Genomic DNA, 26221 nt, shown 5'->3' with positions numbered 1-26221 from the left:
TTGTTGTTAACATTTTGTAAAATTTTGAAAAAAATCTTATTCACAGTTTTTTGTTCAAAAAATTAAAAACCTAAAAAACATCAAACATAAGTTGGTAAAAATTGATTTTCGACTCAAATATCTTTTCAAAAATTTGAAATATTGACTTTAAAATTATTTTATTTCACAGAAATATCGTTTTCGATATTCAGTTATTTGTATATAAAAATCCAACAGTCCGTTTTTTCATAAAAAATTAAATCTACATAAAATAGTACGCAAATTTGGTAAAAATTGATACGAGTACATATATAGACAAACTTTTAAGAAAAAAAATCGACAGACGGGATGGGAAGTTATCAGTGTGGGTCGCATCCCAACCTCTTTTTCTTAAACTGCTATGGTAAAAAAAAACCACCCACGCAATTTTTTTTGATAGCCTTTTCTGCATCTTTTTGTCTTATTATCTGTATAACAAAATTTATTTGAAGTCGATATCTTCTGGTTCTTGGGCTATGGACGACGAAAAAAACGTCGCGAACGTACAGACGTACGAAAGGACGTACGAACGGACGTACGAATGGACGTACACACGGACGAACAGATATCTTTCTAAAAATCTTTTATTTCTACTAGGGACCTTGAAAAATCGAGAAATTTCAAAATTTTCAATTTGACCAATCGGACCCATTCAATAATTTCCTATGGGAAGTAAATTAAATGTATGTATAATTCAAAATAATAAGAAGACTTTAAACTAACCGCTTATTTCAAATTTAATTCTTTTTTGCCTTACATCAACTGTACGAAAATTTTGATCAACTGTGTTCAAAGTTCTTCACTCTTCAAATCAAAAACCTGCGTATTTCTGTAACAGCTTTAATGTTTCCGTCTTTGTTCGTAAATAAATAATTCATTGCCATGTTCTTTTTTTTAAATGGGATATACATAAAAAAGCATGCTCTCCAACCGTAGTTTACAACAATGTCATATAACAAAAAACGTTAGGCACAGGAACGCGTGGCCGGGTCAGCTAGTATGCATATATATCTTTAAAATTATTACCGTTAAGGGATTTGTGAAAAACAAATATGTGTGTTGCCATTTTTCTTTCGTTACGACATAAACGTGGACTTAATAACATGACTGCAGTTAAGTCGTAACTTCGTTTTTTTTATCTTTTTACTTCCAAAACAACTTTAACATAAAAATTAAGTTATTTTGAAAAGTCATGAGCTGAAGTTAATTTAAAAAGCCAATGGATTCAAGGCAAGTTAGACTGCAGTCTCTTTGATTTTATAAAGTCCTTTAAGTCAATTTTGGAAGTCAGCAAGCCCTTTGAATTCTGTCTTTTGAATTTAAAGCCATCCTTTGAATGCAGTCTTTTGACATAAATTATTTCAGCTCTATACTATAAATTATTTCACTTTTTTTCTGAAAAACTATTTATTTGCGCGCATGTATTTTCCGACTTTTTCGAAGAAAAACTAAGTCATGGCATTTGTTTGTTTAGTATTTTAAAGTTCGGTATTGAAATTTAACTTAACTTAATTGTTTAACTTTCAAAATTAATTTGCATATAAAATTGAAGTTAAAGTGAATTTAAAAATTTTGTGGAGTCAAAGAGACTGCAGTCAAATCGACTTTGATTCAATTGATTTTTAAACTGACTTGAAGTCAGAGTCATGAACACTATTTTTAGCTTTTGTATACAAATTAATTACTTAAATTAATTATTTTGAAGAAATTAACAAACAAAATCGAGAACCTAAGATTTTCGACAATTAGAGCGTGGTATAGAAGTCGAAAAAAGTGGGTTAATTAATTCCGTCTGTCTATCTGTCTGTTCTCGCCCCTACAGCCCAAAAAATTGGGTAGATGGAATTGAAACTTGGAAATGAAGGTTTGAAGTCGGTTCGCGTTGGTTGTCTTTTATCTATTTTTAGACTTAAAAAACCATTATTTTCTTTTTAAGTTTTTTTTTTAAGAGCTAGTAAGCCAATGTCAATCAGTTTTTTCTGCAGATGCATATTGAAAATGGTCATCATTTTTTTACTAAATTGAAATATAAACAAATAAAAATAAGATCTAATTAACTGCAATTAAGAAACATTTTTAAACTCAAATTTGAAAAGAATATAAATAAAAAATAAATACAAAAAAATTAAAAATTAAGATTTATTTTGAGAAATCAAATTTTTAAAAACAAATTCGTATGCAGGTTCATTTTAAGTACTGGAAATATTAGTTAACACACTCTTTGGATACATGAGCAAATTCGTAAGTTGTGAATTATATTTTTTTTAAAGTTCTGCATCTCAGGAACTATTTTTGCCATTAAAATTGACGTAATCGAAAGTTTAAACTACGCGAAATTTATACCTCTCACGCAATAAAATCCTTTTCAAAACACGTATCTTCCAAGCCATAAACTGCAATTAACAGCCAAATAATAGCTGAGTTGTTATAAAATAAAAAATGTAATAAATAATCCTTAAACTACAGCATATTTCAACTCTCTTTATCAGTTCTTAAGTTTAAAGAGATTCGGTAATCGACTGAGTTTGCACTTATAAAAATGTATTTAGTATTGCCTCAAAACTTAGTTTTTTGCTACTTTTAGAGGTTTAAAATTTGTTTATGTTTCTATGTGATAATTTTTTCTGACTTTGTATTTCTTATCCAATGTTAACATTCAAACATCGAAATCATTGAATTCCCCAAAATTAAACTCAAATATAGTTTTTGGGAAGTTCATTGGACGCCTTTTTATAAAAAAAAAATTCAGCTGGAATCTTTGGTCTAAAACAAAGAATCACAATAAGTTTTTACTACGAAATACAATGTTAATGACATGTTATAAAATTAAAAAAGCAAATTGTATTGGCAGTTCTTCCTACAAACAAATTAAGTTACAACTTATTCCGAATACGGATTTTGCAAAATATTATTTAATTGTTTTTTTTTTTTTAGACGAAAAATTTGAGAATACTTTTAAATATTGTCTTCTATTTTAATCTTTTCAGTTCTATACACACTATTGTTTTCAACAATTAATATTCTTGGCAAAATTCCATTGAAGGTATTTTTTCCAAAAAAAAAAAATATTTTCAACATATTTGCTCCGACTACCAATCAAACTTATGCTTAAAAATAAGTAAAAGACAGTCATTTTCTCAGAACTCATTATTTTGAAATTAAATTTGATTATTATTATTTATTTGTTGATAAAAAATACAATTTAAATTTTTTCCATAAACCTTTTATAAGTTAGATCAGTTGAAAATATCTTCCTGGTTGTCATTAAATATTGATTGTTAGCTCATTATTGGGGAAGTCAAGATATGATATACGAGTAAAGTTAAATGATAATGAAGCAATTATTACGTATACAATTTTAGCTGATTCACTGCAATGTTTACAAAACGAAAAAACGTCTATGTCATCAAAACAAATGAGTATTAATTTCAGCTTGGGTGGGATGATAAAATTAAATACGCTCAAACAATTAACTATCTATTAACAGCTGTGCAAAGTATGATAACAATAGAGGGAGGTTAGAAGTTTGTTTTTTACATAAAAAGCGATGAATTATTAAAAGCTGCTATCAGTTTAATTTTGTCACTTGTGAAAAATATACTCCCATAAATTACTAAAATTAAAATGAAGTCAATCTTAGTAATTGCTTTGTTAGCTGCTTTTGCTGCACAAAGTGTTGTAAGTACTCAACTAATCAATCAATACTTGGAAATTTGTGTTTCTATGAATTCTATTAAAATTTAAGCTTGCCGGACTAACACCAGAACAAGCCATGGAACACGTAACGTTTTGCAAAAAAGAATTAAACTTAAATGATGCAGATTTTAAGCAATTAGTGCAAGCTAAGACTTTTGCTGATGTTAATGAAAAATCAAAGTGTTTCTTCAATTGCTTCCAAGAAAGTGAAGGTACATTGATCGATGGTGTTCTGCAAGAAGAAAAGGTTATGGATTTATTTATTGGAACTGTTGGCGAGAAGAAAGCAAGGGAAATTTATGATATCTGCAAAAAAGAGAAGGGTGCCGAAAAGTGTGAAACTGCATTTAAATTACAAATTTGCTATAGAGAAAATGGTATTTTCTAAAAATGTATGAATACAAATGATGTAACAAAAAAAAATAAGTTTTTTAATTTATATCGATTTCCCTTTGGGAGAAAACATCGATTTTTATCTTGCATGAGTAATCAATAATGACGTTTAAAGCAAATATAAGCTGGAATTATGGAAATAACATTAAAGATCAACACTTTTTAGGCAACTATTTGTAAAGGAAACGAATAGAAGCTTTACTGGAGTTGCTAGAAAGTTTTAAATTTGTTCAATTGTAAAATAAGAGATTTCATTAAATATAGATTGTTTATTTTATTGTTAAGAAAGAAATGTGCCATTAACAGTGGGAAACAATATCAGCCAACTAGTTGCAAAAACCCTATCTTTTTTTTAACGAAAATGAAACGGCTAGGAAACTTCTTAAAAATTGCGCTTGTTTCCTTGCTTGTGTGGAATGTATCCCCTTACGCTAACAGTTGTACCAGCTTATTTGAATCCCTGCTTCATTGGATTAGTAATTACCTTTCGGATCGTTCAATACAAGTAATATTGAATGGTTTCAAGTTTGAAAACCATAAAATAAATGCTGGTGTGCCCCAGGGCCCTGTTTTATCTTCAACACTCTTTCTCATTTTTATTTATGATCTCCTGTCTGCAACATCTAATCCAATACATTGTTTCGCTGACAATAGTACTTTTAGCTTTTCATATTCGTTTTAAGACTTGCATCCCTCTACTTCGGATGTGGAACTGCAACGACAAAATATGATAAATCAAATCAAATCAAATGGGGTGGCGCAACAGTCCGTTGTGAACCAGGGCCTAGTGACTTACAACTCTCAACCATTCCTGTGTGCGAGTACTGTTGTCAGGAATGGAAGGGACCTACAATTTAAGGCCGAATCCGAACGGCTATTTTGAGAAAGCACTTTTTCATGACAAGAATTACTCTTGAAGGATTTGTCAATTCCTCGCAAGAGGCAGTACCCGCGAAAATTATTTTTTTAAATTAAGCTGGCACAGGCAGGGATTGAACCCAAGACCCCTTGCATGACAGTCCAACGCACTAACCATCATGCCACGGGGACAAAATATGATAAGCTCATTAAATTCCGACCTAAACAGCGTTGTTCAATGGGGATTAAAAAACCACGTGGAATTTAATGCTTCGAAATCCCAATGCTGTCTTGCATCGTTAAAGCGAGATATACCCCCATTGCCATTATCCATGGATGGCTGATGAGTGAACACCTCGATATTCTCGGTTTGTGTGTCACCAACCACCTCTTGTAAAATGATCGCATACGTGATGTTGCCTAAAATGCCGCAAGGTGTTTGGGTTCCCTTAGGCGATGTAAGAAATATTTCACCCCTTCTGATCTGGCTTTTTCTACAAGACTTTTATACGTCCAAAGCTTGAGTATAACTCCCATCTCTGGGCTGGTGCTCCTGCAACTTACTAAAGCCTCTTGGATAGTATTGAACGTAGAGCATTGAAATTGATATAGATGATAATATCATCATAAGTTCATTTACTTCGCTTCAACGTCGTCGTAAGGCCTCTTGTCTGACTCTTTTTTACCGTTATTTTAACGGTTTATGCTCAAGTGAAATAATCAGCTGCATTCCTCCCCTTAAACAGTTCAACCGTAATACTCGCGCTTCTAGGAATGCTCATCAATATACCCTCGAGTCCAACTTCGGCCGTACTGTCAAATACAGAGATTCGTTCTTTAGCCGTACTAAGCGAATGTGGAATGCCTTACCATACTCTGTCTTTCCTAGTCATTGCAATATTCAGGAATTCAAAACTAATGTGCACCGACATCTCCTTTTAAACCTTCCCCTTGAGTGTATGTTTATTATAAAAAAAAAAACTTCTCAAGCACTCAATCGGCGAATATACGATGTTGCTGGGTGATCTGCCAACGTAAGTTCTTGTCTTAACTGAATTTAAAAAAGGTCTAAGTTTTTATTTAAAATGTAATATCGTTTAAAAACTTCATAGTTCCAAAGATCAACGAGAAATCCTTGGGTTTTCTTCAAAACTTAAGGCTTCAAAGCAATATTTTCAGTTTTTACAAAAGCGATGATTCTTTAAATCACTAACTAGTCCCAACGGACGAAATCCTGTGGTTTTTGATGTTCCACCAGCCTAGGTATATCTTCTGGACGAATAAGTATCTTTCTCTTAAGTTTGTGTTTGTTTATGTTGAGTTTTCAAAAAACTGCCGCACCCATTTGACATCTAAAGAACAGCAATAAAAATAATTCAACACAATAAAATGTCCTGAAGGCTTTTCATTTCTCATTATGTTCACCATCAACTTTCTCCATACAATTCTTTCATTATAAATATAAGTATGTACTCGTATTTTTTTTTGTTTTTGTTATATTAAACAGAAAAATTCCCGCTCCTCTTTTTGTGTGTCTCAACCGGATGTTGTATCTCTTTGTGCTATCGTCCAACATCCGCAACAAGTCCACAAAACGTCCTAATTAGGTGCGTGTTTTTGTTTGGATTTCCTGTGTTCTTGGTGAAGTCTCCTGGAAAAGTTCTCGTCCCTTAAAAATTACCAAACAGAACAAAAATAATGTACGTCCGTATATAACGCAAAACTGCAAACAAAAACACATCCATTGTCCTTTCCGTTATAGCTGATGCGCTGGTGTTCTTTCTGCAAACATTATCACAGACAAAAAAAAAAACATAAGGAAAATCGTTAAGGATATATAAAATCTGCACACACACAAACACCATTATTTAGCGGGCGAAGCGGGACAAACTTTTCTGCACAATTTCCGGACGACAACGGACTACGAAAACGACTACGGTCTACGGATGGACAACAAGAGGATTCTTGTATACGCCTCCTATGTTATGTTTAGTGTACTTCTGTTTCCCTGTATAATAGTTGCATCCAGTTCCATGGACATGGATGTCTGTGACGACAGACGGCGGGAATGAGTTGCGAGTGCACTCAAAGTGTTGCAATTGACGGAGTAGGTAGGTATGGCATGGTTTTGTGGAGGATTTTGTAATGTAGTTGACTAAAACATCCCAAGAGAACGAGTATCCTGTGCAGAAAATTTAATTAAAGTTTCTTTATGAATTGCATGCGCCGCCATAGTTGTCGTTGTCCTCGTCGACAGTCGGTTCGGTGGAGACTGCTGGGGGGCATTTGTTGATGGTGCGGCAGCGTTGGGTAACGCTGTTGGTCACATGGTCAGATCACATGGCCTCTGTTTGCGGTATAAATACGTACCCTTAGTTATACATTTCTATATGGAAAGTGTCAGATTTCAGCTGGAAAAGGATTCAAATGGGAGTCGCTGATGGTATTCTCATCGTTGCTGCCGCCGCCATATTCTCCACCACTGACACTGATTTGGTTTTTGTATATGATGGTGTAGCGCGAGAGTACATAGGTATAAAGTACAATTTATGACGACCAAACCAAGTTGCGGATTCTTTTTTTTTTTTAAAAAACTTCATTCCAAAAACAATGCCCTTATTTTGGAATATAAATGCAGACACAGCAGAGTTTGAGAGTATTTTGTGACGACGGTGTATAGGCTGACAAATTATGCAAACAAACACACCCATTTAATTCTACGTGCAGTTAAAACTTGTTGTTTACACAAACGTGGAAGGATACGTAATGTAGCAGCAGACAATATATTTTTAATGGAAACTATTTGAGAACATAAAGGTCTATGGTGTAAAAGGAACATTTTGGGGTTTAAAATTTGTTGAGCAAAAACTACAAAACTAAAACTTAATTTCTACCAATATTCAGTAATTCAGGCAATGGCCCTTAATTACTTGAGAAGAACCTTAACGTTATTTAAAGGAAATAACTAAATTTGATTTAAACTCACTTTTTCTTTAAAAAATATATTAGGGGATCCAATGAAAACACAATTGATTATAATATTTCCCTTATTTCATTCTTCAGTTGAATTAAAACGTATTTTTTCCACTGTGATGCCCTATGCTTATCTAAATACAAAAAAAAAGTCAATTTAACTTTAACTTATAAATCCACCTAAGCGGGTTTGACTACAAATTTAGGAAGATCATTTTAATTTTATTCAAACGAACTTTTTTGTTATAAAGTTTCAACGTTGACATTATGTGTGAACCACTTCATCATTTTAATGGCCACCACGCGTATTGTTGCAAGCATCTTTTGAAGTAATTTTCAATCACCTTTTTAAATACATTGGGCGGTATCTCAGCCACAACTTTAAGAATGTTAATTTTTAGGTGCTCAAGAGTTAAAGACTTATCTGCTTGAACAAGTTCTTTCGCGTAGCTTTTTGTTTAGTTTTTGTAAAAAACTGTAAATTCGATTTTTTTCAAGATGTTTCCAAATGCTGAAAAACATATTTCTTGTAAGTTAAAATTATCTGGAAGCCATATTCTCAAAGTTTTGAAAAGATATTTGAGTCGAAAATCAATTTTTACCAACTTTTGTTAAATTTTCTTTAAAATTTTTGTTTTTTTTGTAAGAAAACTGTCAGTTCGATTTTTCTCAAAATTTTACTAAATGTTTAAGACAATATTTTGTAAGAGAAAAAAGTAGTTTAAAGCTAATTTCTCAAAGTTTTGAAAAGATATTCGAGTCGAAAATGAATTTTTACCAACTTTTATTAATTTTTTTGAATAGATTTTTATTTTTTATAAAAAAAACTGTAAATTCGATTTTGCTCAAAATTTTTCCGAATATTAAAAACAATATTTCTTAAAAGTAAAAATTAATAAGAAGCCATATTTTCACATTTTTGAAAAGATATTAGATTAAAAAATCAATTTTTACCAACTTTTGTTAAATTTTCTTTTAAAAGATAATTATGGCTTTAATCAAATTTTTGAAAAGATATTTGAGTCGAAATTCAATTTTTACCAACTTTAAGTAATGTTTTTTTAGGATTTTTTTTTATAAAAAACTGGAAACTCGATTTTTCTCATATCTTACCAGATAAAAACGTTTTTTACGTTGCACAAAATTGTTTTGGAGATCAACTCATTTTGTATTCGTAAAATTTTGGAGGTGACAAATTTTATTTTTCAGTTTTTTTGATTTATAAAAAAACATTAATTGGATTTTTTCAAAAAATATTCTTGTTTTGTATCGCATTACAAAAGATTATATACAATTTAATTCAAGTCTCTAGCGTTTTTGGTTCGTAAGATATTTAGGGTTAACCAGAATGTTCAACTTTTTTTTAAACTGCTATGGTAAAAATATTACCCACACAATTTTCTTGAGAGCCCTTTCTGCATCTTTCTGCTTTATTACCTGTATAACAAGATTTATTTGAACTCGATATCTCTTCTGGTTCTTGAGCTATGGACGACGAAGAAAATGTCGCGGATGTACGGAAGTACGAAGGTACGTACACACGCACGCACAAAATTTCTAAAAATCTTTTATTTTGGACTCTAGGGAACTTGAAACGTCGAGAAATGTCAAAATTTTCAATTTGACAAATCGGACCCATTACAATAACGTCCTATGGGAAGTTAAAAAGAGGATGCCGATTTGTTTTGCTTCAAAGCTTTGTAATCTTTCGTGTTTTGTTAAGATGTTTTTCAGTTGAATCCATCGCCTTTCATTTTCAAAGCTCTTTTTTGGATCCTGTCCAACATACTTAAACTTGTTTTAGGGGCACCTGCCCAAATATGCTCGAAAATACAATTTTTTATCAGTAATACAAATAATCTAAAAAAAATTTTATGTATACAAACTGATTTTCGACTTAAATATCTCGACACATTTTTCAAACGATTTAAACGCCTTGGAACAATGCTACTAAAAATGTATCATTGACTAAGATATTTCGCAAACAAAAACAGATATTAAAATTGAAGCTATATGATAAATGCAAAAAAAATGTCTTGATCTTTTATTTAAGTATTTAGAAACATCCAATTGACAACTGAGAATCAACTAAGAACTTGTAAGCAATCATTTTCGACTTAAGTGTTTTGACAACCAGGACAGAAAAAATGACAAATTTGTTAACTTCCACAAAATGTTGATATTAACATTTTGTAAAATTTTTAGAAATATCGACATCCCGTCACGAATGTGAAGGTAAAGTTAATCTTTATTTTACAAACGTTGTTAATAATGATTAAGTACTTTTCATCGATCTTTTTTTTAATGTTAAAGCCTTTGAGAGTGTACAATTTAAAAAGTATTAAGTCAAATTAGGAGTTTTTAAGTTTAAGGAAGTTTTCTGCGAATTTTTCTAAAAGTTTTAAGCTAAAGCCGTAAAACAATAATAGAGTGAAAATCAATTCTATTCTATCTATTGATTCTAGCATAACTCTATAACTCTAACATATTACTTTGGAAAACAATATCGATTTAGAATTTAAAGATTAATGAAGGTATTTTTCTATAGTTGTTAAAACGTTGCTTTTTAATGTTTTCTATAGTCCTTCCAATTATAAAGAATTTTCCATAGTATATTTTCAAAAATTTGGAACATATCACTTTAAAATACTTTTGAGTTTGTTTTTTTTAAGTCTGAAATGAAAACTGAATTTATTTCAAATTCAAGGCTAATGCCCTTGACATGCACCGCTTTTGCTTTTTTGATTTCGACACTAAATACAACTTTCATTCGCTCTAAGTTCAATTTTTTTTCTAAGCGAGGAGGATTGAAATGAACAAAAAACTGAATTAACATTTTATTTTTTAATTAAAAACAAACAAATAAAATAAAACTTTTATATATACTTTTTTTTCTACAGCTAGTTGTGCAATTTTAAAACCTCTATGCCACATGGACAAATAACACGTTATATTTGCCAAATAGAAGCAACTTTTAGAATCGATTGGTAGGTAGTTAGTAGGTACCTACTCCTGAACTATATGACCCCCACACTTAGGTTCCTTTTCCTGTTGTCGGAAATCATATAAAGGACGAAAGAAAAAGAGAGGGAGAAAGAGCAGAGCTAGAGTATCAGAATAATATGTTGTTTGGTTACCGATAAAGCGAGGGACCCTTTTCCAATTATTTCAGATGAATGAGTTTCGAGTCCTTTTTTGTGCGTTTTTTTATTTTGTTAATTCTTCAAACTGAAAAAATTTCAACTTTGTACAAAGAGTCCTTTCGTATTCGATTCGTATATGGCTCTATATGATGGACGAGGACGAGAATGATGATGATGATGATGTCCGGTATTGTCGACGACTTTCATTTGATGATTGCTGTTGCTTCTCGGCACACTTCCTGGGCATCCAAGGAGGGTACACAAATCTAGCTAGGTACAGTATATGGCTTGGATGGAGAGCAAGAGATGGAACAGTTTAATAACGGAATTCCATTTCGTATATGTTTGAGTTTGAGCGGTCTGTGATGTGGACGATATTTGGTGCGCTTTTGATTTGTGATGAACGAAACGCTGGCGCTGGACGTTGCTGATGATGTATACAACGCTAGCTAGCCGTTATTTTATTGCACACAATTTCACAAAAGGATATTTTGCTTTTCTATACGAAGAATATAGGGAGAGAGAGAGAGGAGTAGAAGGTTGTTGTTGTTAGTATTTTTTTTAATACCTTTTTTTTGCTAGGACTATTATTCGTCCTTTCGAATTGAATATGCTATGGCTCCCGCCAGTATACAAGCATAATGATGGTAGGAGAATAGGAAGAGTCCTTTTCGTCGTATCGTCATCGTCGTCGTATCGTATAGTCGTCGGCTCGTTTAGCAAAGTGGATGTTAAGTGTAATGCGATTTTTATGTAAATTGGTTGCCAAGGGTTCGATATGGCCAGTTTGTTGCTCTTGCAACAAATATTTATATGTGGAGCTATAATACACATACATACATACAATCGGACAATTGTATACATTCATATAAGCAATGTTATATTTTCTTTGAGTATAGAATTTAAACGTCAGTTGGAGATTATGTCTAAGGAGGATATGGCTTGTTAAATTTCATTTTGACGGGCTTGTAGTCAAAAAGAGCAATTACCGGAAATTCAAAGTGGGAACACGATCTTGGTTTTATACCTACATATTTATATTTAATTTATTTTGATATGTACTTTATTTATATTTATCAAAAGGATATGTTTGTACCTTTTTATGTAGATGTTGTCGTAATTTAATTTGATTCAATGAATATCAAATTGTGTGAGCGTATGTAGATAGAATACTATACATATGCATTTTTACCTACTTAAAAAAGGTAATAATTATTATTATTAAGAATAAGAATTGAAATTAAAACATTTCTTTTTGAATACAATTTCATTATAACATGGACATTTTTGCGACCATTAGTCCAAATCGTTTCCAAAAGACCAGACAGTTGAATTCAGATGAATGGTAAAAAACCTTAAAAAATAAACCTAAAACCGTATTTCAATGAATTAGAACAAAATTAAAGATGAATAAATACAAATTTTTAAATTAACAACTTTGCATTTCTTCAGTATAAAGAGTTTGAAAGGAATTTTTTAATCTATTAACTATTTTTTTTGTAAGATGTTGGAACTTGGATTCACATTTCAACTAAATTTAGCAAAAGAGTCAAATGAACAATGGTTTTCCTATGCACCATTCTAACTTGAACAACAAACATCGGATTCACTTTAAAAAGTTTTGGTTGTTAAATACTGCTTTTTATTAGAAAGGGAAATAAAATTGAATTGAAGCTTTTACAAAAACCCTTAAGAGTCCACTATGATCAATAGAAACTTATTTATTCCAACTTTTTAAAGTGTTTTTCAATTGGCACGGTGAATTTTGGCGCCTTTTGGCCGCCATTTTGTTTTGGTGACATTTGCCAAATCTTTTGTTTATAAAATCAGTTGTTTATGCCAAATCATTGTGGCAAGTAATAGGCTTTTCACACCAAGTATAAAACCCGGTTTTCGCGAAATTATCGGTTTTGGCCGAAAACATACATCGAAAACTCAAGTTTTCACATACATATTAATAAACCGCAAGTTTTCGTAAACCACAAGTTTTATATAAAACTTCTCGAAAACTATTAGCAATTCAAAGTTGAACTAAACCAACAAACCTTTCGAAACATTCAGCCAGCGCTCAAATTAATGTGAACAAAACAGCTGATGGCTGCTGTCAAATGAAATATTTCATTTCTTTGATGATCCTCCAGAGTTTCAAAGGCTCTTTGTTAAGCAAGGAGCCGAAATTCACTATGGCTACTGGAGTGACGACCCTAAGGACGAGGAAGACTTGCTCATAGTTCCTAATAACGTTTCCAAGGGATGCGTCTTCGAACTCGTCACCACAAATATGTTAGACGCTTTCGCTTACTACTACTAAGACTTTCCGGTAACTCCGTCTAATAACAAGGTTTTGGGAGATATGAGAAAGGCAATAAGTGGATGAGAATAAGTATGAAAGAAAATCTCTGGTGGAAGCTACATAAGTCTCAGCGGACTAGAAAAATTTGCGCCAAAACATTCCACAATGTGGGAATCGTTGTTCCAGTGAATAAAACCACAACAGTGGACTATAGCCCCTTGATGGATGGACAGCGATGCCAACATTAAGAAGATCCTCAGTCCTCAGATTGCAGCCCATCATAACAGCTTCAGTGATCGATCTGGATGAGTGTGATTTTTGTACGAATCAGGAACAAGGAATTGACCTTTTCTGCTCCATAAGGACCTACACGAAATTTTTTAGACAATTACCTTCTTCTTAGTGAATTGTTCGGACCGGTTGAAGTAAACAACGAGGATAGCTGCAGCCAAGCGAGCTTGTAGTTCTTGTTCACCCGTCCCCAGAGCTTCAGTTGAAACTCTTCTTTTAACTCATAAAATTTTGTTAACAATAAAAAAATTTGACAGCCGGTGTATAGTAAATTGAAATGTCAAATGAAAACGTGTAAATGTTCGGTGTGAACGATTTTCTGGTTTTCGAAAACTTTTTGCCGAATACCCGGTTTTGGATTTGGTGTGAAAAGGCTATAAGGCAGACGGCAGTAAAGCAATGCTTTTTGTTTTTGTTTGTAGACGTGGTGGCCCTTCAAAGTCGATTCTTCAAAGTTGGATGGCCAAATTTCACACTACCGGTTTAGTAAACAATCAGCCAACATCCGTTGGTTCAAGAGATCCAAAATCGGCCGAGAACGCAATGCAGTCTATTATTCGCCGTCCAGAAGAACTCGGCCTTTCGCAGACTTCAACTTGGCGAATTTTGCGTTGGGACTTGGGCCTACACCCGTACAAGATCCAACCTTTTGTTCCTTGACTGGACTTTAAATGGTTTCACCACCCTCCCCGAGTTAATGTGGATTTTTGGCCGGCGGAGCCGACGTAATTGATCCGTACTTTTTGAAAACGAAGTAAGTGTGGCGGTCACCGTCAACAGCGGGCGTTACATAACGATGATAACTAATTTTTAGTGTCCCAAATTGAACCATATGGACCTAGACGACATGTGGTTCCAGCAGTCGATTGACATTTTGCATGAACGATTTGAGGGTAACGTTTTTTCTCGCAGGGTTTATTTGAGTTGGATACCAAGGTCATGTGATTTGACACCGCTAGACTTTTTAATGTGGGGTTTCTTGAAGTTGCAGATCTATGCAAATAAACCCACAATCGACAGATACCCTTAATGTGAACATAGCACTGGCCATAGCTAAGATCCATGCCACCGTTAGAAGCCCAGGTGGGCATTTGAATAAAGTCATATTCCACCCTTAATGGCATACATGCGCCTTTTAAACAAAAAAATACCTCACACACAGTTTGTTTTATTCCAATTTAACATCTACCCGCTCTTATTGAAGAACCCTTTACCTATGTGAATTTTTTGAACGCAAGAATACATTTTCAGCACATACCTATCAAAAATGCAGCTCATTTACAAGCTTAGTGGTCCGGTCCAACCACAAGCATCTGAATTTATAGAAACTTTTTGAATCCCAATGGAAAAAGTGACCTGAGTCTTAAAAGCGGTTAAATTTTTCACTTGCGACAAAAAACTGTTCGTAAAAACTGTCGAACTCGAGATTTTAATCAAACGTAAAATTGAAGCAGATTCTCGTTAGTCGTTTTTTTTCACTTTTTTTTAAGAACAAAAATAAAAAGGGGCTTGCATGCGACCCACAATGATAACTCCCCTTCCCGCTTTTAGATTTTTTCTAGCTTAAGAGTTTTTAGGTTTTCGTGTTGGGTTAAAAAAGGTGTGAGGTAAATTATTCTTAAAAAATTTAAAACTACCAAGTTTAGTTTGAAAATCTAGTTTTGTTAAATAGGTTTTTAGACGAAAACAGATTTTTACCAATTTAATTAGCGTTTCTTAAATTTTAACAAATTGGATGAATGGAATTAATTTGAGACATATTAAGAACCAAACAATAATTTTTAACAAATTTGCGAACTATTGTTTGTAGATGTTATTTTTATTTTTATGAATAAACGGACTGTTGGATTTTTATAATAAAATCGAAAATATATTTTCTGTGAAATAAAAACAAGTTTGAAAACAATATTTTTAGTTTTTGAAAAGCTGTTTAAGCCGGAAGTAAATTTTTACTAAGTTTTAATGTTGTTTTTTTTTTAGGTTTATATTTAAAAAAAATTCAATTCGATTTTTCTCAAAATTTGTCCAAATGTTGAAAACAATATTTCTTGTTATTTTAAATTAGCTGGAAGCCACAATCTTAAAGTTTTGAAAAGATATCTGAGTCGAAAAACAATTTTTAACAACTTTTGTTAAATTTTTTTTTAAGTTTTTATTTAAAAAAAAAACTGTCATTTCGATTTTTTTCACAATTTTTCCGAATGTTGGGAACAATATATCTTAATAGTAAAAATTAGTTAGAATCCATAATCTCAAATTTTTGAGAAGATATTTGAGTCGAAATTCAATGTTTACCAACTTTGAGTAATGTTTTTTTAGGTTTTCGATTCGATTTTTCTCAAAATTTTAGCAGATGTTAAAAACGTTAATTTTTGTTTCACAAAATTATTTTGGAGATACAATAATTTTGTATACGTAAAATTTTTGGGTGACAAATTTTTTTGTTTAGTTTTTTTGATTTATAAAATAAATCGTTAAATGGATTTTATTCAAAAAAATGTACTTGTTTGGTATCGCGTTACAATATATTATATAGAATTTAATTCAACTCTCTAGCGTTTTTGGTTCATGAGATATTTAGAGTTAAGCCAAATTTTCACTTTTGATTAAACTGCTAGGTAAAAAAACCGCCCATCCAATTTTTTTTAAAGACCTTTCTGAATCTTTCTGCCTAATTATTAACAAAATATATTTGAAGTTGATATATCTTCTGGCTCTTGAGCTATCGACAACAAATACATCGAGAACGTACGGACGGATGTACGAACGTACGTACACACGCACGCTCACACATCTTTCTAAAAATCTTTTATTTCGAGAAATGTCAAAATTTTCAATTTGACGAATCGGACCCATTATAATAACTTCTTATGAGAAGTTAACAATATGCCGCATACAAATTCGTTGGTCAAAAATAAAAATTTCGAATTTTCTCAAAAACCAGCCGATAGACTTTCATTAAATTATCTCTAAATATTTTTTGTGTTAACTTGGCTTCTTTCAATAAAATAAATATTTTTGTATTGCTCCAGAAAGTAACCCGCCCCCACAGAGCAGTAATTATGTTTTTTGTCTTAAAATTTTGATTTGAAAAAATCGATCCAAAAATTTTTTAAAATTAAGTTTTTTTGAAAAATAAAATCGTATTTAAATTTTTGAAAACATACCTTTTTGAAATGATCAAGTTCGTGCAACCGGGCTGTGCATTTTATTTTTTTATTGTTAGAAAACTGTGTCTTTCAATAATTCAAAAAAGTTAGGTATATTAATATTTTGAGAATAAGCCTTGACTTTCATAACAATATTCAACTTTTTAACTTTTTTGTATCTTGTGGAACAAGCCAACAAAGATAAACCAGTCTATTTGTAGACCGAATCTCAATCTTTATAACTTTTGGTTTATTGATACTTAAATCCTGCCTTATTCACACAATGGCATAAACATCCCATCCAAAGAACGATCATTATTTTTTTACAACTTAATATAAATTAAACGATTTTTTAACAAAGTGCGGACAATAATATTTCTTACTTTAAATATTCCTTAAAACACAAATAAACGAAAAAAATCACATCTCTATTAAAATATTTTCTGTCTGTGATGTCCGTATGTCCAGTCCTACTTCCAACTCCAGTTATAGCATCATATCGACATCCTCCAACATCATAGTCATAGGCAAATGGTAATAGTCAAATCATAAAAATGTATCATTTCGAAATATTTGACAGCTTTGCTGTAAGCTTAACTATCAAAATTGTTGCCATGAATAAATTTAGGATTTATTTGTGCGAAAAAACTTCTGTTCAACTCAGCTTGAATCAGCTCAGCACAGTGTCCACTGCTCACTCAGCGCTCAGCTCATCGCTCTAAAAATAAAATACATTTCCGCATAGTTTAAGACCATAATGACAGCAATAATTCACAATTTTACAGCTGCTACTGCTCCTACTACTCCTTACTGCTCCCAGTTCTTTTGGTTTGTTGTGCTTCCGGAAAAATCATAAACAAAAGTCCGTAAAAGCGTTTATACCCGATAACAAACGAATGAACGAACGTACCAACCGAACCAACGAATGGTAATGGCGCAGCACAGTGGCGTCGGCAATGCCGCAAAAAGTGACAAAAACGACGACAAAAGTGCGGCAGGGCACTAAAATCACTCGAAGCGGAATGAATGGCAATGATGGCGATGGCAAGGCCATGAATGAGCAGCGAACAAGGAAACACGAACAAACAAAATGGCATTGTATAGATGTGTAATAAATAGTACAGTAACAGTTACATTGTGACCGGAAATAAAATTGAAACATTAAAAATGTTATTATTATTTTTATTTGTTAATAACTTTAATTGAATTACAATCTGCGTCTATGTATATTGTATATAGACGCTTCTATACACACCGCATATCTCTTACCTTAAAAGAAATATATAAAGTTGGGACATCACGGATCACGATGGAAAAACAAATTAGGCGGCAAGGTTGTTAAGTTGATTGTTTAGGATTTGTTATGTTACGTGTAGAAAGTTTTAGGACTCTTTTTGTTTGTTGGTTTTGTTGTTGTGTGCTGATATAGTGAAAGGCTGGTTGTGTCTATAAAAATAAAATGAAGACAAATTGCCGAAAAGTTTAGCGAGAGTCATAATTTTCGTAAGAAACTTTTATTATGTTTCTTGTTTTGATTATGATTTGGTATTATAAAGCTAGATGGAAAATTTGTTTACTAATCATGGCCGTTAAACCTTATTCAAGGTCAGCCAAAAAAAAAAATATAGCTTGATTAATTGCACGGAAAGCTCTTAGTTAAAATAATAATTCTTACTTTAGAATACGACAAAGTTTTGAAGGAAAATTATCAATTTTTTGAATTCATGTCTGTTTCTGAAATGATAAAATGAAATTGACTCCCCGACGGGGAATTGAACCCCGGTCTCCCGCGTGACAGGCGGGGATACTGACCACTATACTATCGAGGATTTTGATTTAAAAAAAGAATGCAAGTTGTTGTTTTTTAAAAATCAATTACTTTAGAGCAAGCTTTGTGACATTTTGCCTTGTTGTTGAGCATTCAAGGTCAACTAACAGGACTGCAAAGTCAGATAAAGGAGCAAGGCAAAAGGGTAGATCATCTCTACTCTTTGTTGCCTGGCCTGGCGCAATTTAGACCATAATGGGCGCGCTGCCGGAGACGCGCCTAAAAGTCCTAGCTGATTAGGATTGAACGAAGAGCCAATATGTTCCAATTGTTGAAAGACTACAGTCCCGATGTGTTTATGGCTAGCGAAACTAAGCTAAACCACAAACACAAATTGACTCATAAAAATTACAATATCGTAAGAAGAGACCGGCTCGACTCCACTCAAGGGGGCGGTGTCGCTCTCTTTATACGAAAGGGCATTAATTATAAAGTCATATACAACAATGAATTGCGAAAGCTCAAGACGCTAGAAGTTTGCGTTGTATGCATCTCTCTTTCTCAAGGGAAGCAGATGTATATGATTGCGGCTTATGCGGCTGGAGCTCCGCAGGTCACTTACTTTGCATCAGAACTCGAGATTGTTTTTAGGGAACTTAAACTGAGCTTGGAAGAAAACTATTTCATCTTGGCCGGTGATTTGAACGCAAAACATGAAGATTGGGGAGATCAACATAGTAATCCCAGAGGTAATCATCTTTTTAATTTGATGAATCTTTACAGCGTTGAATATGGCGTCGACCTGCTGGCTACTGAAAGGCCATCGTATCCAAGAAGCGGCTCCTTTCTGGACCTTTTGCTGTACGACACCAGACTGACAGTTACAGACAAAGTGGGTAATCACCCGCGAAACTGCTTACAGACAGTCGAGTACGACAGTGATCACTGCGGACTGGCTGCTGTAATGCAGATTCCGAACGAACGCGTGGAGTTGGAGGAATACGTTCCAACGCATTCTTACAATTACAGTAAGATGCGGTGGCCTCGTTTCACCAATGCCCTAGCGAGAGAACTTCGTTCGAGTGACATAGCCCCACCAAACAACAGAAACCTGACAAATACAGAAATTGACCAACACTTACAACAGATGGACGAAACAATAAAACGAACGATGGAACGGACAATCCCAAAGTACAAAGAACGGGACCAAATGGACGCTTACAGAAACGCGACAATTGACACACTACGTAGGCACAAAAGTGGCTTACTGACAAGACTCAAAAAATTGCACAGACGACTTACAGACCCACGCGACTTGGAGGTTAGGACACTGAAGTCGTCAATAAAAAATGTCAATCTGTTGATTAAGGAGAACTACAGGCTATCAATTAACAAGTACTGGGACCGCAAGATCCGGTCAGTTAATTCGAGCTACCCTAGTATGTTCCCTAAAATCAACAAGATATTCAGAAAAAAGAACGACAATGACCTTCCGAGTCTGAAACTCCAAAGAACCGATGAAAACAGATACGTACTCATGACAGCGCAAATAGATTCAGAAGAAGCCATCTTTGACGATGACTTTTATATAATTGAAGATCCGAAGGAAAAAGTGGAGGCGGTGGGAGCTGATTTCCAGCAAGTGTACAAGGTGAATGTTAGCATTCGCCCCAACCACGACCTGGAAAACAGAGCCCTACTTAATCACTTTTACCTCCGTAATGATATCACACAATGGCGATCTGAGAACCGCGGTTTCATGCGGTTCAATGACGATTCCTTGGCAAATGCTATAATCGCCGAGCAAACGGGACCAAGTCCCTTGTTAGTGACGAAGGTTGAGCTTCAGCTCATCTTCAACTCAATAAAAAACAAAAAGTCAGAAGGTGTCGATGGTACAGGGTGCGCCAGAGAAACTTACTTATTTGAAAAAATTCCCGCGCGGTGAGTTGGGCGGGTAGATGGGCAAGAGGGGGCGCATCTGGAGGGCGAAGTTCCCAAGTTTGTTTCTCCCTCCAGTCAGTTGCCATCATGCTCTGGTCTAGAGAGCAGCGGGCCTTCGCAGTTGAAAGCTTCTTTTCTAACGGTCGCTCACTTGTTGCTACGCAACGTGCCTTCCGCGCTCGCTTTGAAATTCCTCCTCACAGACTCGTTCCTGGCCGTAATTCAATTCTGTCGTGGGTTAACTCATTTCGGGAGTGTGGAAGTGTCTCTAAACCCAGAAATGGACTTCAACGGACCATCAGAACTCCGGAAAATATCGAAAGAGTGAGGCAGTCAGTTGTGCGTTCTCCCCGGCGTTCGGCTCGCAAACACGCAGCTGCTATGGGAATTTCTGACACCACTGTTCGACGAATTCTCCATAAAGACCTTCAATTTCATCCCTATAAATTGGCTGTTGTGCAAGAATTAACTGAAAGCGATTTTGTTGCCCGTCAAAATGCATGTGAAATTCTGATTGACAACCTGCCTGAAGACGCGATCGTTTTTTTCAGTGACGAGGCTCACTTCCACATTTCCGGCTGCGTCAACAAGCAAAACATGCGTTATTGGTGTGGTGTAAATCCGCGTGAGCTTCACCAGAAGCCACTTAATTGTGAGCGAGTTACTGTCTGGTGTGCGATGTCGGTAATGGGAATAATTGGTCCTTATTTTTTTGAAGAAAACGGACGCGCAGTTACCGTGAATGGAGCTCGTTACAGGAACATGATTGAGGAATTTTTTCTTCCAAGACTCGAAGAAATGAATGTTAGGAACGTGTGGTTTCAGCAAGATGGAGCCACAGCACACACAGCACGAGACTCAATGAATTTGTTGCGACAACATTTCCCCGACCGCCTCATCTCTCTCAGAGGCGATCTCCAATGGCCGGCACGCTCTCCAGATTTGACTCCATGCGATTTCTTTTTATGGGGTTATTTGAAATCCCTGGTTTATGTCGATCGACCACGGACCATAGCACACCTCAAGAACAACATTCGCGACGCCATTGCCAACATACCGATTGATATGCTGCGAAGAGTGGATACGAATTTCAAAAATCGACTTCATCAGTGTATGCGCAATGGGGGTCGCCATTTATCCGATGTCATTTTTAAGACTGCATAAAAAAAAAATTGGGATATTGTATTCTCAAATAAAAAAAAAAATTAAAACAATAACTGAAGTACTTTTTTTTTATTGACCATTCAAATAAGTAAGTTTCTCTGGCGCACCCTGTATATCCAACGTTGTACTAAGACATTTACCGATGGAAGCAATTGACATTTACACCACGCTCTTCAATAATGCACTGAATAATGCATATTATCCAGTGCATTGGAAGACTGCTGTGGTTCATCCTCTCCCGAAAAAGGGAAAGGACAACTCCAACCCGTCAAATCTTCGGTCGATAAGTCTTCTTCTGAGCATCACCAAAGTTTTCGAAAAAATCATTAATAGGGCTCTGACTAAGTGGGCTGCGGACAACAAAATAATTCCGGATAAACAGTTCGGGTTCAAGGCGGGTCATGACACAATTCATGCTGCGTCTAAACTCGTTTCTGATATCCAATGGAATAAATCCAAACAACAATGCACAGGTGCTGTTCTGGTTGATTTGGAAAAGGCCTTTGACACCCTATGGTTGGAGGGTCTTTACCTAAAATTGAGCAGGCTTGGCATTAGCAAGCCATTGTTGTATATACTTTATGATATGCTTAACGGTAGAAAGTTTGTTGTCAAAAGTGGCAATGTAACTTCTACCACAACATTCTCAATTAAAAATGGTCTTCAACAGGGAGCGGTGAATTCGCCGATTCTCTTTAGCATTTACACCAGCGATCTGATAGGTAGTCTTACAAAGGCAATTGCGTACGCCGACGATCTAATTGCGTACAGAACGGCCCGAAAGGTTGAGGTTATTAGAATTCTCTTACAGCGTGATTTCGACAAGATTCAGCGATATTGCGACGACTGGAAACTGAAAATAAATATCCAGAAGTCAGAGACAATTCTGTTCCGGACTCCGTTGGCTGGGGCCACGAGGGATACGTGTAAGAATTGGCGCAAGATGGTCATCGTTGATCTTCACGGGCAGCCATTGGCGAGCAAAAGTGTAGTGAAGTACCTCGGTATCTGGTTAGATCAGTATTTATATTTCGACAGACATATAAATGCTGCTCTGACCAGGGCCAGAGGAGCCTTCGCTCTGACGAAACGACTGTTTTTTAGCAGTCGGCTTGACCCCAGAGTGAAGGTAATTTGCTACATGGCCCTCATACGGCCAATGATCGTTTATGGTTGTCCTGTGTGGTTCAACGTTGCCCCTTCCCAGATGGAGAAGTTTCGGGTGTTCGAGCGGCAGTGTTTACGACGCTGTACCAGCTTATATCGAACAGCCGAATCTTCTTATGTGCATTACTATTCCAACGAGGTCCTATACAACTGGGCTCGAATCAACAGAATTGACAATTTCGTGATAAAACTCGTTCGAGGTCATATTGCAAGAGCTATGTCTTCGACCAACAATTTAATTTTCAGGGCGTTCTATCCGAACGACGAGTATTTTGAAAGTGCACGCTTGAACGGGTTCATTCCACCAGAGGCATTCCTCTTTTTAGACAAATGCGGTCTGATACAGGATAGATTGGCAGTCCCGTTAATCTACCACGTCAGACGAAGAACCGTGGATAGGCGACTCCTGTACAATCGGGACGTCATGGCACAAGGCGGAGCAGAGCTCCTTCGGTTCAGTAGGGCTGTGTCCGAACGGGACCGAACTGATAGGGTGAAGCAGGAGAACCAGTTTTGGTGGCTTCAATCGGCACTTGATAATGGGTAGGTCGGGATGGGGTTTAAGCCTTGGCCGGCTTACATACTTGTTTTATAGTTTTAGGGTTTAGTTTTAAGTAGAATAGGCATGGTGGCACAAAAAAAAAAGAAATACAAAAAAAAATTAAAAAATAAAAATAAAAAAAAAAAAAAAAACAAAAAAAAAATTAAAAACAAAAAAAATCAAAGAAAAAAAAATATGGAATAAAAAAAAAAACATACAAAAAAGACAGTAAAATATAAAAACAAAACACGTTAGATTTGCTGCTGTGGTTGTTCTAGTTTTAAGTAGTTTATAGGTAGAATAGGTAGTTTAAGTTAGTTTTAAGTTTTATTTAAGGACCTTATTTTAAGTAGTTTGTAAGTAAAAATAAATAAAAAAAGGTTATTGATATTAGTTTTTTTCCAAAATTTTCTAATAAAAACAAAACAAATAAAATTTAAATTGAAGTAAAATAGATATTAAGGCCGAAAGGCATTAGTAATTAGTGTTATTGTTTAGCTTAGAGTGTCCGTATGGGACCATTAAGTTAGTTGTAAGTTATGGATAATTAGGCTAGTTTTATGAATTTTTGTCTTGCTTTAAGATTGAACTAATAAAAATGAATTTAAGAAAAAAAAAAAAAAAAAAAAAAGAAGCTCCTACATATGATGGTTATTCAATTTATTAGCGAACAAATCAGTAATAATGACTCTACAGCAGCCTCTTTTGAACTTAAGGTTCTGTCTAGCATCGTATTGAAAAAAGGATGGAACAAATACTCCACTTACCCATAAAACACATCGAACAGTTAGTTTTTGTGGAAAGCTGACGGTGTTCCAACAAACAATTTTCGACTAAATTACTCAAAATACGGACATTATATCAATGACGTAATCATTCAAACCAAAATTCGTGCGATACGTATTTTGAAAAGAAGAACCATGATTTTCAAATTCTAAATGTACACAATTCGCAAGCGCTATTCTATCGTCAGTTTATTGATGAAATAAATATTATTAAAATGCAAAACAAAGCTTAAGTAGTTCCGAATGTTTTCAATGAATAAGTTGGCTAACGAGCTTGGTAAAAATGTGATAATTAAAAAGATATGCACAGAAAAAAAGTTGTCATATTAACAATCGTCGATAGTCAACTTGAAATTGGGCGAAATTGAAGCACTACCTACAAAAATAGTCCATAAAACAACCTTATTTTAAAAAATTGACTACTGGATCAATAGAACAATTTTTGATTGTGAATTTTGGTAGTCAATATGACAACCACGGTGGTCAATATGACAACCTCGGTAATCAATAGAACAACTTCGGTAGTCTATTTAACAATTTGGTTGAAATATTGACACCAAAATTGACTATCGAGGATTGTTGTATTGACTACCTAGTCACTATAACAGTTTGGTTGTCAATTGTTTCATTGATTTCCAGGTTGTCAAATTCGATTTCGGTTTTCAACAAAGATTATCATATTGACTACCGCAGTTGTCATATTGACTTCCGCAGTTGTTATATTGACTACCGGAGTTGTCCTATTGACTACCGCAGTTATCGTATTGACTACTACAATAGTCAATATGACAACCGTAGTTTCAGTTTCCTTCGACCAAAGCGTTTTATTGACTACTATAGTTGACTGAAAACTGTCTACCTAATAGTCATATTGACTACCGAAATAGTCAAAATGATGACTTTTTTCGTTGTCTGTGGACTTTATTGTACTGTGATTATTCATGCCTCAATTTTGTTATTTTTTAGCAAGCGATTTTTTGTGAGGACGCTGTAACTCACACTGCTTATTTAAAATAAATATTTTCAATTTAAAAAAAATGGAATTTTATTGCAAATATTATGGGTAAGGTACATCAATTATTTGTAGCCTGAGAAAAATCGTTTGTCAAAAATTATGAAACGGTAAGTTAAATTTGACGTCAGAATTGTAACAAACTCGACCGAAACCTTCGAAACCACCAGAGGACATCGACAAGGCGATCCGCTGCCATGTTGCTACTTCAATATTGTTCTTGAAAGAGTGGTGCGCAACACCAACGCCAATACTAGTGATATGATATATATATGGATAGGCAGATGACATCGACATTATGGGAAGAACCATAGGAGCAGTGACGGGTGTCTTCTCTTATATCAAGTCTGAGGAGAAGAAAATGGGTCTTGACATTAACGAGGAGAAAACGAAGTAGTTACTGTCGTCAAATAGAGTCGATTTACACCGTAGATTTTGTCAAACGTGTGACAATTTACTAGTGCAACTTTTAGGTGTCAAACGTAGAATTACCCTTGTTGTTTTTTGACCTAAAGCGGCCCATAGACACCACACTTGTGCGCACACCGGTGCACTGGAAAATGGTGTGGAATTCCACCACACACTACACACCAGATCATACACACATAAGTTGTGAAAGAGATTTTAAAGAGGAAAGATCAGAATGATTGACGTTGAAGCAGGCTTGCACGCTAATTGTAATCACTTCTTGTTTAAATGAAAATAAGAAGAAAAAAAAGAATATGGTCGAAAGATTGTTTTTTAAAAAGAAATAAATTTTCACATTTCCCAAGCTTCTTTTTTTTATTGAGATTTTTATATTCGCTTTATTTTATTTGCCATATTTCTGGAAGTTCTCTACACAAATCTATAAAAGATCGCCAGAATTCACAATCCCGAATTGACATTTTATTAAAACAACTTGCGACGCACCACACTCAACAACGATTCACATGCAAACTGAATAGGAAATGTGCGCGTGCATACCCATACACATCACACCGATTGAGACACCGACACAAAAAAATCAAAATCTTTTGATTTTTC

At 34.5% G+C, this 26221-nt stretch overlaps 1 protein-coding gene and 1 non-coding gene across 2 annotated transcripts; one reads left to right on the top strand and one right to left on the bottom strand.

Annotated features, from left to right (window-relative positions):
* Positions 1-3538: 3538 nt before the first annotated feature.
* On the top strand, positions 3539-4140 carry LOC129939753 (general odorant-binding protein 56a-like). Its single transcript, XM_056047875.1, has 2 exons — positions 3539-3696; positions 3764-4140. The coding sequence occupies exons 1-2, from the start codon at positions 3643-3645 to the stop codon at positions 4100-4102; spliced, it is 393 nt and encodes a 130-aa protein (XP_055903850.1). The 5' UTR covers positions 3539-3642; the 3' UTR covers positions 4103-4140.
* Positions 4141-18571: 14431 nt separating this feature from the next.
* On the bottom strand, positions 18572-18643 carry Trnad-guc (transfer RNA aspartic acid (anticodon GUC)). The gene has a single exon. It is a non-coding gene; the product is annotated as a tRNA-Asp (tRNA).
* Between the last annotated feature and the right edge of the window lie 7578 nt (positions 18644-26221).

The sequence above is a fragment of the Eupeodes corollae genome, chromosome 1 (genome assembly GCF_945859685.1).
Source record: "Eupeodes corollae chromosome 1, idEupCoro1.1, whole genome shotgun sequence".
NCBI classification, from domain to species: domain Eukaryota; kingdom Metazoa; phylum Arthropoda; class Insecta; order Diptera; family Syrphidae; genus Eupeodes; species Eupeodes corollae.
Note: the sequence above shows the minus strand (reverse complement) of the source record. Positions and strands in the feature narration are given on the sequence as shown.

Bases quoted from the DNA above. Each gene is read 5' to 3' on its own strand.
- LOC129939753 (XM_056047875.1), top strand. From the start codon at position 3,643: ATGAAGTCAATCTTAGTAATTGCTTTGTTAGCTGCTTTTGCTGCACAA. The intron at 3,697-3,763 runs GTAAGTACTCAA...TTAAAATTTAAG, and splicing joins CTTTTGCTGCACAAAGTGTT to CTTGCCGGACTAACACCAGA.